The following is a 15,892-nucleotide window of genomic DNA, read 5'->3' on the forward strand; positions in this document are numbered from 1 at the left end:
TTTTGTGTACACTGAAAATCTGTTGTTTAATGAAGCCACCTTCATTAATTATCTTAGCTTGATCTAAATAATTTGATGCAGCTTCTACATTAGCACCTGCTGCTTCACTTTGCATTTGTATGTTATGGAGACGGCTTCTTTCCTTAAACCTCATGAACCAAGCTCTGCTGTCTTCAGACTCTTCTTTTGTAGCTTCCTTACCTCTCTGGGCCTTCACAGAATTGAAGAGAGCCTTGCTCTGGATTAGGCTTTGGCTTAAGGGAATGTTATGGCTGGTTTGATCTTCCATTCAGACCACTGAAACTTTCTTCATATGAGCAATGACACTGTTTTGCTTTCTTCCCATTCATGTGTTCACTGGAGTGGCACTTTTAATTTCCTTTAAGAATTTTTCCTTTGCATTCACAACTTGGCTGTCTGGGGCAAGAAGCCTAGCTTTTGGCCTGTCTCTGCTTTTGGCATGCCTTCCTCACTGAGCTTAATCATTTCTAGCTTTTGATTTAAAGTGAGAAATGTTTGACTCTTTCAATTGAACCCTTATAGAGGCCACTGTAGGGTTATTAATTGTCCTAATATCAATATTGTTGTGTCTCAGGATATAGGGAGGCTCATGGAGAGGGAGAGACATGGGGGCGGGGTGGGGGGAGGGGAAGGCTAGACGGTGAAGCAGTCAGAACATGCAGTGTTTATAGATTAAGTTGGCTATCTTTTATTTCTGTGGTTCATGGCATGCCAAACAATTACAATAGCAACATCAAAGATTACTGATCACAGATCATCATAACAAACATAACAATAAAGAAAAAGTTTGAAATATTGTGAGAATTACCAAAATGTGACACAAAGACACAAGTGAGAAAATGCTGTTGGAAAAGTGGTACCTATGAACATGCTTGACAGAGGGCAGCCACACACCTTCAGTTTGTAAATAGCAAATCATCTGCAATGTGAAGTAAAGCAAAGCATAGTAAAATGAGGAATTTTCATATATTCAAAATAAAATGTTTATTTTTATTTGTTCAGACTTTTGTTGTAAAAATATGTCTTATCATCCTCAAGCTATACCAGATTGACTAGTTAGATAGTGCTTGGGCCATAGCTGATAAATATTTTTGTATGGCCCCCCAGTAGCATTGAAGTGATTGCTGTAGTGAGACAGAATTTAGAGGAGATGCACCTCCCTGTTTTAAGAATCTGTTATTTTACTAAAGTTAAATGCAGTTAGCAGAGCAGGCGTTTAAAGGAAAATTCTTATACTTTTAGCTATACATGCTGTATGTATATACAAGGTTGGGACAGAGGAGGAAACCTTTTCTGAGTAATGTTGTAAAGAGTGCTAATTGGCAGAGATTCAAATATTACATTGTTTTGTAGAAATTGACAAGCTGGTTCTAAAGTTCATAGGAAATGCAAAGGAGCCAGAATAGCCAAAACAACTTAAAGAAAATGACAAAGTTGGAGAATGAACACTACCTGATTTTAATACTAATTATAAAGCTGCAATAATCAAGATAGTGTGACATTGGTATTAAAGAGAGACAATGAGGCCAATAGAACAAAGTCTAAAATGGGCCTACAGAGGGGCGCCTGGGTGGCTCAGTCGGTTGGGTGTCTGACTTCAGCTCAGGTCATGATCTCACAGTCCGTGGGTTCGTGCCCCGCATCAGACTCTGTGCTGACAGCTCAGAGCCTGGAGCCTACTTCGGATTCTGTCTCCCTCTCTCTATGCCCCTCCCCTGCTCATGCTATGTCTTTCTTTGTCTCAGAAAGAAATAAAAACATTTAAAAAAAAAAATAAAAATGGGCCTACAGATAAATAGACAAGTGATTTTTGTTAAAGATATAAAAGCAATTCAGTGGAAAGAATAGTATTTTTAACAAATGGCATTGGGTAACTATGGCATTTTAACAAATGGCATTGGGTAACTATGACCTCATGAAGACATTTAAAGTGCTTACTTAATACGCTAAGATATTTCAAAATATTTAGATGGAATACTGTTGCTTACAACTTATGCATAGAAGTGTATACTTATGGAAAAGGTTTTTTTGGTCAAGCAGTTAAGATATTATAATATGTATCCAGCAATGTATATTATAGCTCAAATGTTTTCTTGGAGAATATTTTTTTAGTTACATGTTTATATACTTGTAATTCTGGTGTGATTACTACTAAAATCTCATTTATAAGCTTCATTCCTTGTGTATAAGATTTTATGTGAAAATAATGTTTTCATTTTGTAAATTAGACTTTGGATTGTATTTTTTGCATTGAAATCCAGTTATTTGAATTTTCATGATAAAGTCTAGTCATTTCACTTTTTAATAACTCTACAGGTTTTTACTTGGCAGATCACTTTATTTTTTGTGTTATTAAAACAAGGAATGACATTGCATCATTTGCTGTTTCTGAATTTTTATATTCAATTATTCTTAAATATCATTGTAATAACATTTATTTGAAAACCTCTTTTTTGTATTTTCAATTTCTAAACTTTGCTGATTATTGGAAGGAGGCAAAAAGAGCCTTTGGTAGTCAAAAGTAGTACTACAAAGTTTGTGATCTAAAGCTCATGCATTGTAGGGTCATGGCCTTGTTGTGGGCTTTTCTGTTTTTTAGACTCAGACCATATATACTGAGTTACTGGACTTTTCAGTCTAGAGTAGAATACAAAGCTACAAGTTAGAATGGGAATATTCTTAAAAGCAGAGCATTGCTAACAGTAAGAAGTGACAATGACAGACCTGATAGCAAGAGAAGAGACACACACACAAGAATCATAAAAAAGATAAAAGAGTACACTGAAACCAATATAACACTGTATGTTAACTTCACTAGAATTAAAATTAGAAACTCAGTAAAATAAAAAGGTAAAACAGTTTTTAACTAAGCAATCTATAGCAAAAATCATTGAAATAATAAATATCCCAAATGACTTACAGAACACTGTTTAAGGATACAGGAAACTATATAACACATGCTCAATTTCTGTAAATTTCTGTAGCCATTTGTCAGTACTTACCTTGCCCTTTCAACAGCTTTTAGCATTATCAATTGCTCCTTTTCCTTGAACCATACTTTATTCTTTTGGCTTCCATGATGCCACATACTTCTGGTCTTCCGTCTATCTCTCTGGCCGCTCTGTCTCTTTCATTGGATGCATTAGCTTCTACCTGGCCTCTAAAGTTTGCACCTACCCAAGGATCCTTTCTGTGTCATTTCATATACTCCCTTAGACAATCTCTTATGTGTACAACTTATGTACCTGTGACTCTCACATTTATAGCTCCTGGGCTAAACTCCAAACCCATGTTTCCAGCTGACTTCTTGACACTCTACTTGAATATTTCAAAGATGTCAAACTCAATATGTCATAAGTTATTTACAATCATTTTCTTCTCCGCATCCTCAAACCTCATGTCCTCCAGTGTTTATATGTTGATTCATTCACTTATTCACTCATTCTCTTTATTTGTTCATTAATTCAACAAATACATATTGAGTGCCTAGTAGATGCAATTCACTGTTTTAGGCACTTGGGAGTTTAGCAGCTAATGTTCCTGTTTTCATGGAGCTTATATTCCAGTGGATAAAGAGAGGCAGCAAAAAAACAAGAAAAACTTCAGTTCATTATTACGTATACTAAGAAAACAAATTGGATGATGTGATAGAGTGTGACTGAGCTGCTGCTTTTCTTTGCCTGCCTGGTCAAGGAAGCCTCACTAAAGAGGTGATGTTCTGAATGAGAAGTAAATGACAGGGAGGACCCGACACATGCAGAGGTCTGGCAGAAGGGCACTCAAGAAGAGGAGCAGTTCGTAGAGAGGCCCTGAGCTGGGAATGGATTTGGTGTGCTTGAGCAGAAAGGAGGCTGTTGCCGCTGTAGTGATTTGAGCGTGGCAGGTGGGGATAGTGTTAGGTATGGAGGTCGACAGGGGCCAGACTGTCTAGGACTTGGGACCCCAGGGTAATTAATTTGACTATTTCTGACTGCACTAGAAAACCAACAAAAGGTTTTAAAAGGGCAGAAACACCGTCTGAAACAGGGTTTTAGAACGCTCTCTCTAATTGATTGGTGGAGAAGGGATTCACTGGAGCAAGACTGGTGTCAGAAAAACGTGTTGGATGCTTTTATGGTAGTCCAGGTGAGAGGTGGTGCCAGCTTAGTAGGAGGATGGCCACAGTGGAGGCAGTGAGAAGATGTTTGGGAGAGAGCCGAGGAAAAGAAGGATGCAAAAATAGTTCTGGTTTTTTACTTGAGCACCCGATTCAGTGGTAGTATCAATAATTGAAATGTGGGAGACTGTGAGGTGGAGCAGGTATGGATGACGGGAGGAGAACTCAGTGGGGAATTACAGTTTGGTTTTGGACATGCTAATTTTGAGATATCTATTAGACATCCAAGTGGAAATGCTAATTAAGAATTAGAATTAGATACAAGAAGTTCAGGGGGAAAATGAGTGCTTGAGATGAGTTTGAATTTATATGTAGAGTAGATGAGAGAAGATACAGATGACAACGAAGAATGGAAGGTCTAGAAGGAAGTCTGGCAGTCCCTGATATTTGGAAATGTAGAAGAGGAGGAACAATGAGCAAAGAACATGGAAAAGAGCATTTAGTGAAGAAAGAGAAAAGTCAGGAAAGTTGGAATAATGGGAGTCCATGAAAGAGGATGTTTTGAGGTAGAAGAGGAAAATCATGTCAAAGGCTGCTGACACTTAGAATAATTATTCACTTTGCAATTTTTTGGCCAAGGGCTTCACATGCTTCTTATTGGGTTTCTGTATTTGGAATACAGTTTATCTCTTGTGTGTTTTACATGGAAACTATGAGGATGAAATAGAGTTGATTTTTGGTATTACTCTTTGAGATCCTTTGAAAAAATATGGAACTAAATTGGGCTATTTAGCTATTACAGCTGCTGATTCTGAGTATTTGGGACACTTGTGGTGGAATATGTCGTATAGATTCCTATTGCTGGTGGGACTTCTGTCAAGTGCTGGCTGGCTTTGGTTTCATGTGCCAGCACTAATTCAGTTATCTGGAGCCACTTAACTTTCACTAGCAGGCTCAGCCTAACCCAGGCTTCAGAACCAGCTCTGCTCTTAGGCAAGAAAACTGTAAAAGCCATTATTGAGCTGTAAATATCAAGGCAGCATTGATATTAACTTGTCTTCACCCTGAGGTCTGTGTAAGTGGCTTTGGCTTTGTATCCTACGAAAAAGTCTCGAGTTTGCGTCTTGGTTTTCTACCTGGTATCCTCTGGCTCACTTGGGTCTGGAGTTCTCTTTTGATCTCCTCTGCCTCTGGAAGTACCAGAACCCTGATCCTAAAGGGTAGATTTGCATCTGATCTCTGATACCTGCTCGGCACCCACCTTTTTTTCTACTATGAAATCTTGGCCCTATTTATTCCCATCCCACCCCAGAGTTGTTGTTAACTCTTCTTCTTCTTATTATTATTTTAATGTTTAGTTTTGAGAGAGAGGGAGAGGGAGAGGAAGAGGAAGAGAGAGAGAGAGAGAGAGAGAGAGAGGGAACAAGCTGGGGAGGGGCAGAGACAGAAGGGGACAGAGGATCTGAAGTGAGCTCTGTGTTGACAGTAGAGAGCACGATGTGGTGCTTGAATTCACGGAACTGTGAGATCGTGACCTGAGCCAAAGTCAGACACTTAACCAACTGAGCCACCCAGGTGCCTGTTCTTAACCCTTCTCCTGAGACTTCCACCTTTCACCCACTGCTGGACTCTCTTAGGTTGTTTTATTTTAGATTTCCCTTTTTTTCCTGATTGCTAGACTTTCCATGTTTACCTTAGGGACACAATTGAATTTTGCTTCAAATCTGGGTCTATATAATTCATATCTAACTCACCCTGTTACTTATTTAACCACATTTCTTAGGATCTTGTCTTCAATTTGGAATGACTTGAAGCGTTAATGGAAGCATTTTTTTTTTCAAAACTGATACTGACCAATGGTATGCAAAGTGGACTGCTTTGAAGAAGAAGGAAGGAATCCACAGATGTTCTTTACTCTAAATAAAGTAGGCATTAGGGAAACACAGATGAGTAAAATGTAGCCTCTTTTCTTGAGGAAATATGTTTTTAAATATAGTCCTACATAGATACTTTACAGCCAGTGAATTCAGCTAGTCACATTGAAAACTATTCCCTGTTTATGCGACCCACGTACTCTATTTTCAGTGGAGCCCTGTGCTCACAAAACATTGCTATTAAAACACTTCAGAAGTAAGACACAGTTAAAGTATTGAGGACACCAGTTCTTAGAATAAAGATTGACAAGAGGTTATGTGCATGTGTTCCATAATTATTCTTTTTTACTTAACCTTGATTAATTGCAACATATGCATGTTTTTCCACATGGAAGGGGCATATTGGAAATATTTAAATTGTTATGGTCGTGCTGTGCTTTTCACAGATGATTGGAATGCTGCCCGGCATAAACCATCTCATCCTTCCCCCAAACAACTTGTCAGTTGTTTAACCTAGCATAATTTGTTTTTCATGACCATTAGAAATGACAGTGCTAAAATGTTTTACAGGGAAATAAAAATAAAAAAGAGTGATAGCTCTGATTTTTTTAATACTCTTCTTTTTTCCCCACATTCTTTGATATAAAAATGTATCTTAACCTTTGCTTCAAATGTTGGCTGTTTTCTTTTCTTTTTTAAAAAAATTTTATTTAATTTATTTTTTAAATTTACATCCAAGTTAGCATATAGTGCAACAATGATTTCAGGAGTAGATTCCTTAATGCCCCTAACCCATTTAGCCCATCCCCCCTCCCACAACCCCTCCAGCAACCCTCTGTTTGTTCTCCATATTTAAGAGTCTCTTATGTTTTGTCCCCGTCCCTGTTTTTATATTATTTTTGTTTCCCTTCCCTTACGTTCATCTGTTTTGTATCTTAAAGTCCTCATATGAGTGAAGTCATATATTTGTCTTTCTCTGACTGACTAATTTCGCTTAGCATAATACCCTCTAGTTCCATCCACATAGTTGCAAATGGCAAGATTTCATTCTTTTTGATTGCTGAGTAATACTCCGTTGTATGTGTATGTATGTGTGTATACACACACACACACATACACACACACACACCCCACATCTTCTTTATGCATTCATCCATCAGTGAACATTTGGATTCTTTCCATACTTTGGCTATTGTTGATAGTGCTACTATAAACATTGGGGTGCATGTGCCCCTTTGAAACAGCATATTTATCTCTTGGATAAATACCTAGTAGTGCAATTCCTGGGTTGTAAGGTAGTTCTATTTTTAATTTTTTGAGGAACCTCCATACAGTTTTCCAGAGTGGCTGCACCGGTTTGCATTCCCACCAGCAGTCAAAAGAGATCCCCTTTCTCCGCATCCTCACCAACATCTGTTGTTCCCTGACTTGTTAATATTAGCCATTCTGACTGGTGTGAGGTGGTATCTCCTTGTGGTTTTGATTTGTATTTCCCTGATGATGAGTGATGTTGAACATTTTTTCATGTGTCGGTTGGCCATCTGGATGTCTTCGGAGAAGTGTCTATTCATGTCTTTTGCCCATTTCTTCAGTGGATTATTTGTTTTTTGGGTGTTGAGTTGGATAAGTTCTTTATAGATTTTGGATACTAACCCTTTATGATATGTCATTTGCAAATATCTTCTCCCATTCTGTCAGTTGTCTTTTAGTTAAATGTTTGCTATTTTTAACACTGGGTAGACAGGAATGATTTTTAAAACTAGGAGTCTTATTCTGCAAAATGAAAACATACTATGAATTTCAGCAATACAGGTTATACTGAGACCATAGAATTTCATGGATGCATTATCAGGGTTTCAGTGATAACATGCACATAAACTTCATCCTTTATATGAGCCTGTGGCTAAGTTGGGCTGAAGTCTGGAATTGTTTGAGGACGAGACCATTTCATGTACCCAACTACCAAGCATTTAGAATAAAAGGAACACTGAAAACATGCCAAGAGAAGGTGTACCACTGGACACCGTATCTTTCTCTGAAAAAGAATATATCTCAACCATAAGATAAAATTGTTAGGACTTCCGACATATTAGTTTGCCATAGTGTAAAAGTCTCAGGAGACACACATTTACTAGTTCTTAAAAAGTCTAGCTGTTGATCAGCTAGTATAGCCTGTTCTGTAGATTTTGGTTTAGGTTTAGAATTTTCTTCATCCCCAAACTCATGTGAACATTCTCTTAGAGGTGAGTATAGTAAGTGATGCATTACTCATGTGATAATCCTTTTAAGATTTTCATCTACAATTGTATTTTTGGACAGCAGAGAAGTAAAGCTGTCATCTTTTAAATTCTACATTGCTAATAAAGATTTATTTAGGATTCTGTGATGATACAAACTGACTGATAATCCTCCTCAATAGCAACTATGGTCAGTTGTTCAAAAACATTCATGCCACCTCTGCTATCCACCTGTTTATGGTCCGCTTGGTAGGGAGCAGGGATCCCATGACAGGACTGGCTTATCTTGTTTCTAATAACACATACCTTATTGGCAATATAAACCTGTAGCCATGAATTGTAACATATTTTTCTAATGAGGAATTAGGATGTGTGATCTGACTATCACTATACTGTTAGATGCAAGGGGACATAGACCTGGGAGTCTCCAGAACTGGGTAGGGATGGATTGCAGGTATCTTCCTTCTGGCAGCTCAGAGTAGGTTTTGCCTGAATTCCATCCTGTAGGATGAATTGCCTTCTAAGAGGTTCCTGGGGACCCATAGAAAAGAGGATTTTGTGGGTATTGCCCACTGGTTCTTCTGATATGCTGGGCAGGTATGAATCCCAGTGATGGACATAGATTAGACCCAGTTGACATCCCTGTTATGGTTACTCTTAGGTCACTCATTTTGGATCACTGTGTGTGTGTGTGTGTGTGTGTGTGTGTGTGTGTGTGTTACATTTTGTGGTAGAAATAATAGTGTTTGTAGAGTTTAACCAGTAAGAATATATACAGAAATGTTTTTTTTAAGACATAAAAGGATTTTACACAAATATGGTAAGTCCCTACTCTCACCTAATGAATTTCACCACCATCACCTCTACTTGTTTGTCAACTCTCATTGTTCTGTTTCTTTTCTGTTCCCTTGGAGGAATTGGCATATTTGTTTCTAATTCCTTTTGTCCCTTCCTTAAGATATCACATCAGCACTTGTTTTTTCTCAGTTCTGGATTGCCAACTTTTCCATGGTATGGATTAATGCCATCAACCTATGAACATGTTAGTCTACCCATCTTTATAAAACCCTCCCTTGACCTCACATCCCTCTCTAGTTGCCCCCTCACTTCTTCCTTCTCCTTTACAACAAAAAACGAAAAGAATTGTCTACAATCAGTCTCTACTTCTTCTCCTCCCCTTCTCTCTTAAATCTGTTCCAGTCAGGCTATCAGCCACCCCACTCCACTGTAACAGCTCCTGTCAACCTCCTGAAGGACTCTCAAGTTGCTCAATTCTGTGATCCATTCTTAGTTCTCATCTTACCTGACATGTTGGCAGTATTTGATGGAGTGGAAGGTCTCTTACCTTCATGAAAAACCCTTTCTACTTAGCTTTGGGTCACCTCTTTTTCAATTTCCCTCCTATCTTGTTAACCACTCCTGCTCACTTTATCTCCTGACTTCTAAACATTGGAACACTCAGGGCCTAGTGCTCTGGCCCCTTCTCCATCTAACTCTCGCTTAGTGATCTCATCTCTTGTCTGACTTTAATGAATTCCAAATATATATTTCTAGCTTTGGACTCCTCCCTAGATGAAAGACTAATGTGTCTAGCCCCAAAGGCATTTTTGTGCTAATTAGAAAAAGCTGCTCTTTTCCTCAAGCACTTGACTGCCATCTTCTGGAAAATTTTCGGAATAAATAAACACTTAACACATGACTGCAAATGTGAGTGGTATCTCTTACAGCTGTGTAATCCTCAACCATTAGCAGCAGTTCTGTTTCTCCACTTGGGTGGTGTATAGTGGGCAATGCAAGCTTAATAGGTCCCCAGCCAAACTCCTGATTCCCAACCCCCATCTCCCTATCCTCTTCCTTTCAGTCTTTTCTATTTCAAAATTCTTCCCATTGCTGAGGTCAAACTCCTTGAAGTTGTTCTTGATTTCTCTCTTTTGCCTATACCCCACCTTTAATTCATCAGCAAATCCTATTGTTTTTCCTTCAAAGGACACTAGAATTTAGCCACTTCTCACTCCTCCCACTGCTGCTTCCCTAGTCCAAGCTCCATCATCTCTCACCTCCATTATCCCAGTAGTATCCCAGCTTCCTATCTGAGTCCTTATTGTCTATTCTCAACACTGTAGCCACAGACCTAAGACCTAGGCCATGGGGCACCTGGGTGGCTCAGTCAGTTGAGTGTCCAACTCTTGATTTCGGCTCAGGTCATAATCCCAGCGTTGTGGGGTTGAGCCCTGCATTAGGCTCCCTGATGAGTGCACAACCTGCTTGGGATTCCCTCTGCCCCCTTCCCCACTCACACGTGCATGCTTTCTCTCTCTAATATGACATAAAACCAGCCAACCAACCAACCAACCAACCAACCAACCAACCAAGGTCACATCAGGTCTCTCCTCTACCCCAAACCCTTCAAGTGGTCTACTATTCAATCAGAGTAAAATTTAAAGTCTCACGGGCTTCACACAAACCAGGTCTGTACCACAGCTCTGACCTCATCTCCTTTCTCTCTCTCCCATATGCTCTGTGATCCAGGCATGTTGAACTTGCTCTTGTTCCCAGATGCTTCCAACTTCACGTATTCTGCTGGGATGTTCCTATATAAAACATTGCTTGCTCCCTTCTTTTCTTCAGTTTTTGCTCAGATATCACTTTGTCATATCAGAGAAACTTTCCTCAACCAAAGCATATAACGAAGCAATCCTCCTGCCCTAGCATTTGATGTTTCCCTTACTCTTCACTTTTCTCCATAAGACTTATCATCTGGCACACCCACATTGTTTACTGTTTCATCTCATGCAGATTTAAACTTTGTGAGGTTAGACACTTATTTTTTTTCCTCCTGCAATTTCTAAAATAGTGCCTGGTGAGTAGTAAGAGCTCAAAATATTACTTGAATAAATAAATGAATACCAGCATCTCTAAATCTTTCTGTGGGACCCTATCCTTAAAAAGACACAAAGGTTTGAGAGTGTCCTGCACAATTCTAATCTCCAAATTTCAAAATAAAAGCATTTTTATAGGAGTCCAAGAATGAATTTAAATATAATTTGAAAATTGCATTGATTTTGCCTCTTTCTTTCTGGAAGGGCACTGGTTTCCTATGGAGAAAGCAGGTAGGTGCCCTCTAGTGGCACCGAGAGAAATCTACATTTGTGTCACTTGAATTCTTGATAGTAACATAATTGAAAATATAGTCCCTGATCCAGAAGCTTATTAATTTTATGAAAGTAATAATTATGATAGCTATAAGTCCTCAAGTGTGCATTTAACACAAAATATGTTGAACTGAAAAATTACAGTTCCATTTCTTATAAATTATTTATGACTCATTTTTACATATTAATTTTTGTTTTCTGAGATCTGACATCCTCTGTTCCTCTTTATTTTTCTTATTGTTTTATCCTCTACTTATCTCTAACCTCTTATGTTCACATGATACTGGCCAATCCCCTGAGTAGATAAATGAAATAAAGGCTCAATTTTCTGGGAATTTATATGCTAATAAAAATGGTACCTGTGAGGGCAAACATGTGAGAGAACATGCCCAGTGATGCAGTAATCTCCGCAGGCCAGAACTCTGAGGCCTCTTCAACCTTTACTGTGTATACTTCAACCATTGAGGAATGAACTCAAGCCTTAGCTGGCCATTTTTTCAAAAGTGACACATACTATATGGAGAAAGTAAGAAAGAAAAATATTCATGTCCACCTACATTGACAGTAAAGTCTGAAATGAAGTAAAGTCTCTGATTATCATTCTAACTTTTGAAACGTTAGGCCATTACAGTTCTTTGGGAAATTAAAACTTAAACTAGTTGGTCCAATTCAGGAGCCATGACCTTTCCAGTCCTGAGTAGCAGGGGTGGCTCTGGGAAACCCATGTCTGACATCAGGAGGCCTGAGCAATGATCAGACAAGCATTTTTGGAAGGTGGTAAGAAAAGCTCAGGAAGAAGATGAACTCCTGGTGCTAGAGCTCAGAATAATCCTGGCCATTTTACAGGGAGGAGACTTTGAATAGCTAGCTCCAGGGGGCAAAAGTTGGACAAAGGAAATACGATTAGAAAGCAGATTTCATACCATCATTAAGAAACGTTTTCCGGGGGCACTTGGGTGGCTCATTTGGTTAAATGATGGACTCTTGATTTCGGCTCAGGTCATGATCTCATGGTTTGTGAGTTTGCACCCTGCATTGGGCTCTGCACTGACAGTGTGGAGCCTGTGCTGACAGTGTGAGCGGGGGAGGGGTAGAGAGAGAGAGAGAGAGGGAGAGAGAGAGAGAATCCCAAGCAAGCTCCACGTTCAGTGCGGAGCACCAGGAGGGGCTTCATCTCATGACCGTGAGTCTAGAATCCCAAATCAAGAGTCGGGTGCTTAACCAGATGAGCCACCCAGGTGCCCCCAAATGGTAATTTTTTTTAAAAGTCTAATAGTGTCAGCTTCCTTTTTGAGTTGTGCTATCATATACCTGACACATCTGGAGGTACGAATAGAAATCAATAGCACAGCAGTTAGTAAGATGTTACTGAAACTTAACCCAATTTTCTGTTATTATGTATAGTTTAGAGTTTTTCCTACTTCCTACTAATTGTTTTTTAGATTGCAGGTAAATATTTTCTTTGATCTAAAACTATTTTTCTTGAGAAATTGTCTTTTCAATTACACAAGTTGGTGTGGTATCTTGAATAGTATATTTTAAAGCTAAGATATTCCATATATTATTTATCTTTAAAGAATTAAGTAAATTTTGTTTCTAAACCATCTTGCCTTCTAAAGGTATCTTTATATAACTTAGCATTCCCTCTTAATAAAGTGGTGATATGAAAAAGGACATGCTAATAAGATTAGTAATAAGATTAGGTAGGCTTTGTATGTACCCTAGACTTAATTTCTTTGACAATCAGATGCTGTTTGCTTTATCATTTGGAGGGCCAACATTCTCTTTAAGTCATGCTTAATTGCTTATCTGAAAATTAGCAAATTTAACATTCTTAGCATTTGTACTATGTTTGATATTTCTAAAGTGTTAGCTGTGTTTCTTAGTAACTGCTATATTCTCTCATTTTAATGGCTGCAGAGACAATATTGGATACTTTGCCTTGTAATTAAAGAAACATTGTTTCCTTATAATTATTGCAAGAATGCATAGATTTTAAGTTGTGCTAATTTGTCTTTTGTAGAGTATGCTGAATTTCTACATTGCAAAGGAAAAAAATTTACAGATTTTGATGAAGTTCGCCATGAGATTGAAGCAGAAACAGATCGAGTGACTGGAATGAATAAAGGCATTTCCTCCATACCCATTAATTTACGAGTCTATTCTCCACATGGTAAGTAAAATAACAAAATTCTAAATTTTTTTCCTCAAAAATCTTTGCATTAATTGACATACATTATTTGTGCAGAAGATGGTTTGTTCTGTCAAAAAGTACCGGGTTTCTAGGATAGTGTTTGGATACTGCCATAAATGGTATGATTCAAAGAGCTCACAGATTTATGGGAAAGCAGGAGATGACTTTTAAAAAGATCAGAATTGAGTAAGTCACTTAAAATTTTTTCTTTATTTTAAACTCTTAGACTTTCTAAGAGGTATGCGTGAAAACTTCTATTTTTTAATATCTTCAGTTTTAGCAAGAATCTTAGAGGTACATGGATGATACTGTAGTTGAGTCTTCTCCTATTGGATTTTCTTATAGTGCTATATATTTCTACTTATTCTCTTCCTGAGGCATCAACTCTGATTTTTTTCCAGACTATCAGAAGAAACTTATAAATTAGATAACCAGTGCATGGTGTATGATATGGAATAACCTCTATCCTGACTAAATTTTCAGTGGGGCAGATTTTCATGCTGGGGCCACCCCTGTCGTGTGCGGAGAACGATAGCCAGGCTGCTGCTGGAGTCACTGACTCAGGGGTAGTTTCCTGCCCTCCTGGTGGTACTCCATGAGTCTGGGCACATAGCCTGCACCGTAACCTCATGGGACCACAAATGACTAACAGCTGTCCGGTAGGCTGAGCGGCTAACCCTCTCTAGATAATATATAATGCTTTTGAAGGGAAGGACAAATCTTACCCTAAGAATTTTTACACTATTTGAAGGCAATTGTACAAGACCGGCAGCCAGCGTATGCACTTATTGTTCAGTGTTTGAATTATAACACACTAGTTACAGATATGACAGCTCTCTCTTAGATATGCAAATCAGTGCCTTTCAAATTATGTTAAGATAATTATTTGGCATAGCACAATCATGTCATAAAAATAAAGAAAACTAACAAAGCCATTTTGTATTCTGTGCTTTCTATTCTACACACATGAGTTGGAGTTAACTCAACACACAGTATATAAAGCTGAGCTTGTTTTACTTCTACTAAAGAGACTGGTGATTTTTCATTATTGATATTTTTTAGCATTGAGGGTATATGTAAGACTCCTTTTTTTTCCACACAGTGCTAAATCTCACACTTATCGACCTACCTGGAATTACTAAAGTGCCCGTGGGAGATCAGCCACCAGATATTGAGTATCAGATCAGAGAAATGATTATGCAGTTCATCACACGGGAGAACTGTCTCATTTTGGCTGTTACTCCAGCCAACACCGATCTTGCAAACTCAGATGCATTGAAGCTAGCTAAAGAAGTTGATCCTCAAGGTGAGTGTGTGGCTTTTAGGATGGAAGAGAATTAGTTTAACATGTCAAGAGTTTGGGTATATTTCAAGGTAACACAAATTCTCATAACTTAATTTCATTATTAATTTAATTAGCCATTATTAATATTGTTAGATTTTTTTAACTTAAGATCCTGAAAGAAAAATGACTAGGGGATATAGTCTAAACCTATATAAATAAATGTAAGATTAAGTGAGATCTAAGAAAACAGATATTTCTAATCCTTATGAACTACTTATTTTAAAAAGCAAATAAAATAAACTGCTGGTACAGAAATCAGATAGTCCCCTCAGTTATTGAAAGAGTTACCTGAATATACTCCCAGTGAAAACTCTTTCTGTTTCATGTATGTCTTGTTTCTTTAAAATAGGAAACCCTTTTAATGCATGTAAAATAGTTTTATTTTTGAGAGAGAGGGAGAGAGAGAGATAGGGAGGGAGGGGCATAGAGGGAGGGGACAGAGGATCTGAAGCAGACTCTGCACTGATGGCACAGAGCCCAACGTGGGGCTCGAACTCACAAACCGTGAGATCACAACCTGAGTCGAAGTCGGACACTTAATGGACTGAGCCACCCAGGTGTCCCTAATGCATGTAAAATATTATTTAGCTTATAATTATTCGAAATAAGCACATATTGTAAAAGCAGAGATTTATCTTATTTATGCTGATGTTTTGATTTTTTTCTTTTTGGGAGCTAACAATAGTTTATCTTCAGAGACCCCAAAATGGGGCTCTGTGTGTGTGTGGTGTGTGTGTGTGTGTGTGTGTGTGTGTGTGTGTGTGTGTGTTAAAGTCATTATGGAAGGGCACTCAATGATGTGTCTATTCAGTGTGGAGATACATGTTCCCCAATTCTAGGAATTATTTTTGATAACTAATTGCCCCTACTTTCTCTGTTCTCTTTATCTGGAATTCATATTATTAGTATGTTAGAACTCCTGGATTAACCTTATTTAAAAAAAAAAACCTCCTCTTTTATTCTTTGTCTCTAT

The 15,892-nt window shown here is 38.1% G+C and overlaps 1 protein-coding gene across 10 annotated transcripts in view; it reads left to right on the forward strand.

The window, feature by feature from the left end:
* Positions 1-15,892, forward strand: part of DNM3 (dynamin 3) — a 573,673-nt gene that overhangs the window by 133,284 nt on the left and 424,497 nt on the right. For all 10 annotated transcript variants that reach the window (XM_060643523.3, XM_060643524.3, XM_060643514.3 and 7 more), the window contains exons 3-4: positions 13,404-13,553; positions 14,677-14,880. In XM_060643523.3, the coding sequence (XP_060499506.1) occupies positions 13,404-13,553; positions 14,677-14,880 (354 nt within the window). The remainder of the gene's footprint in view (positions 1-13,403; positions 13,554-14,676; positions 14,881-15,892) is intronic.

The sequence above is a fragment of the Panthera onca genome, chromosome F1, assembly GCF_046562875.1.
Source record: "Panthera onca isolate mPanOnc1 chromosome F1, mPanOnc1 haplotype 2, whole genome shotgun sequence".
In the NCBI taxonomy this organism is placed as follows: domain Eukaryota; kingdom Metazoa; phylum Chordata; class Mammalia; order Carnivora; family Felidae; genus Panthera; species Panthera onca.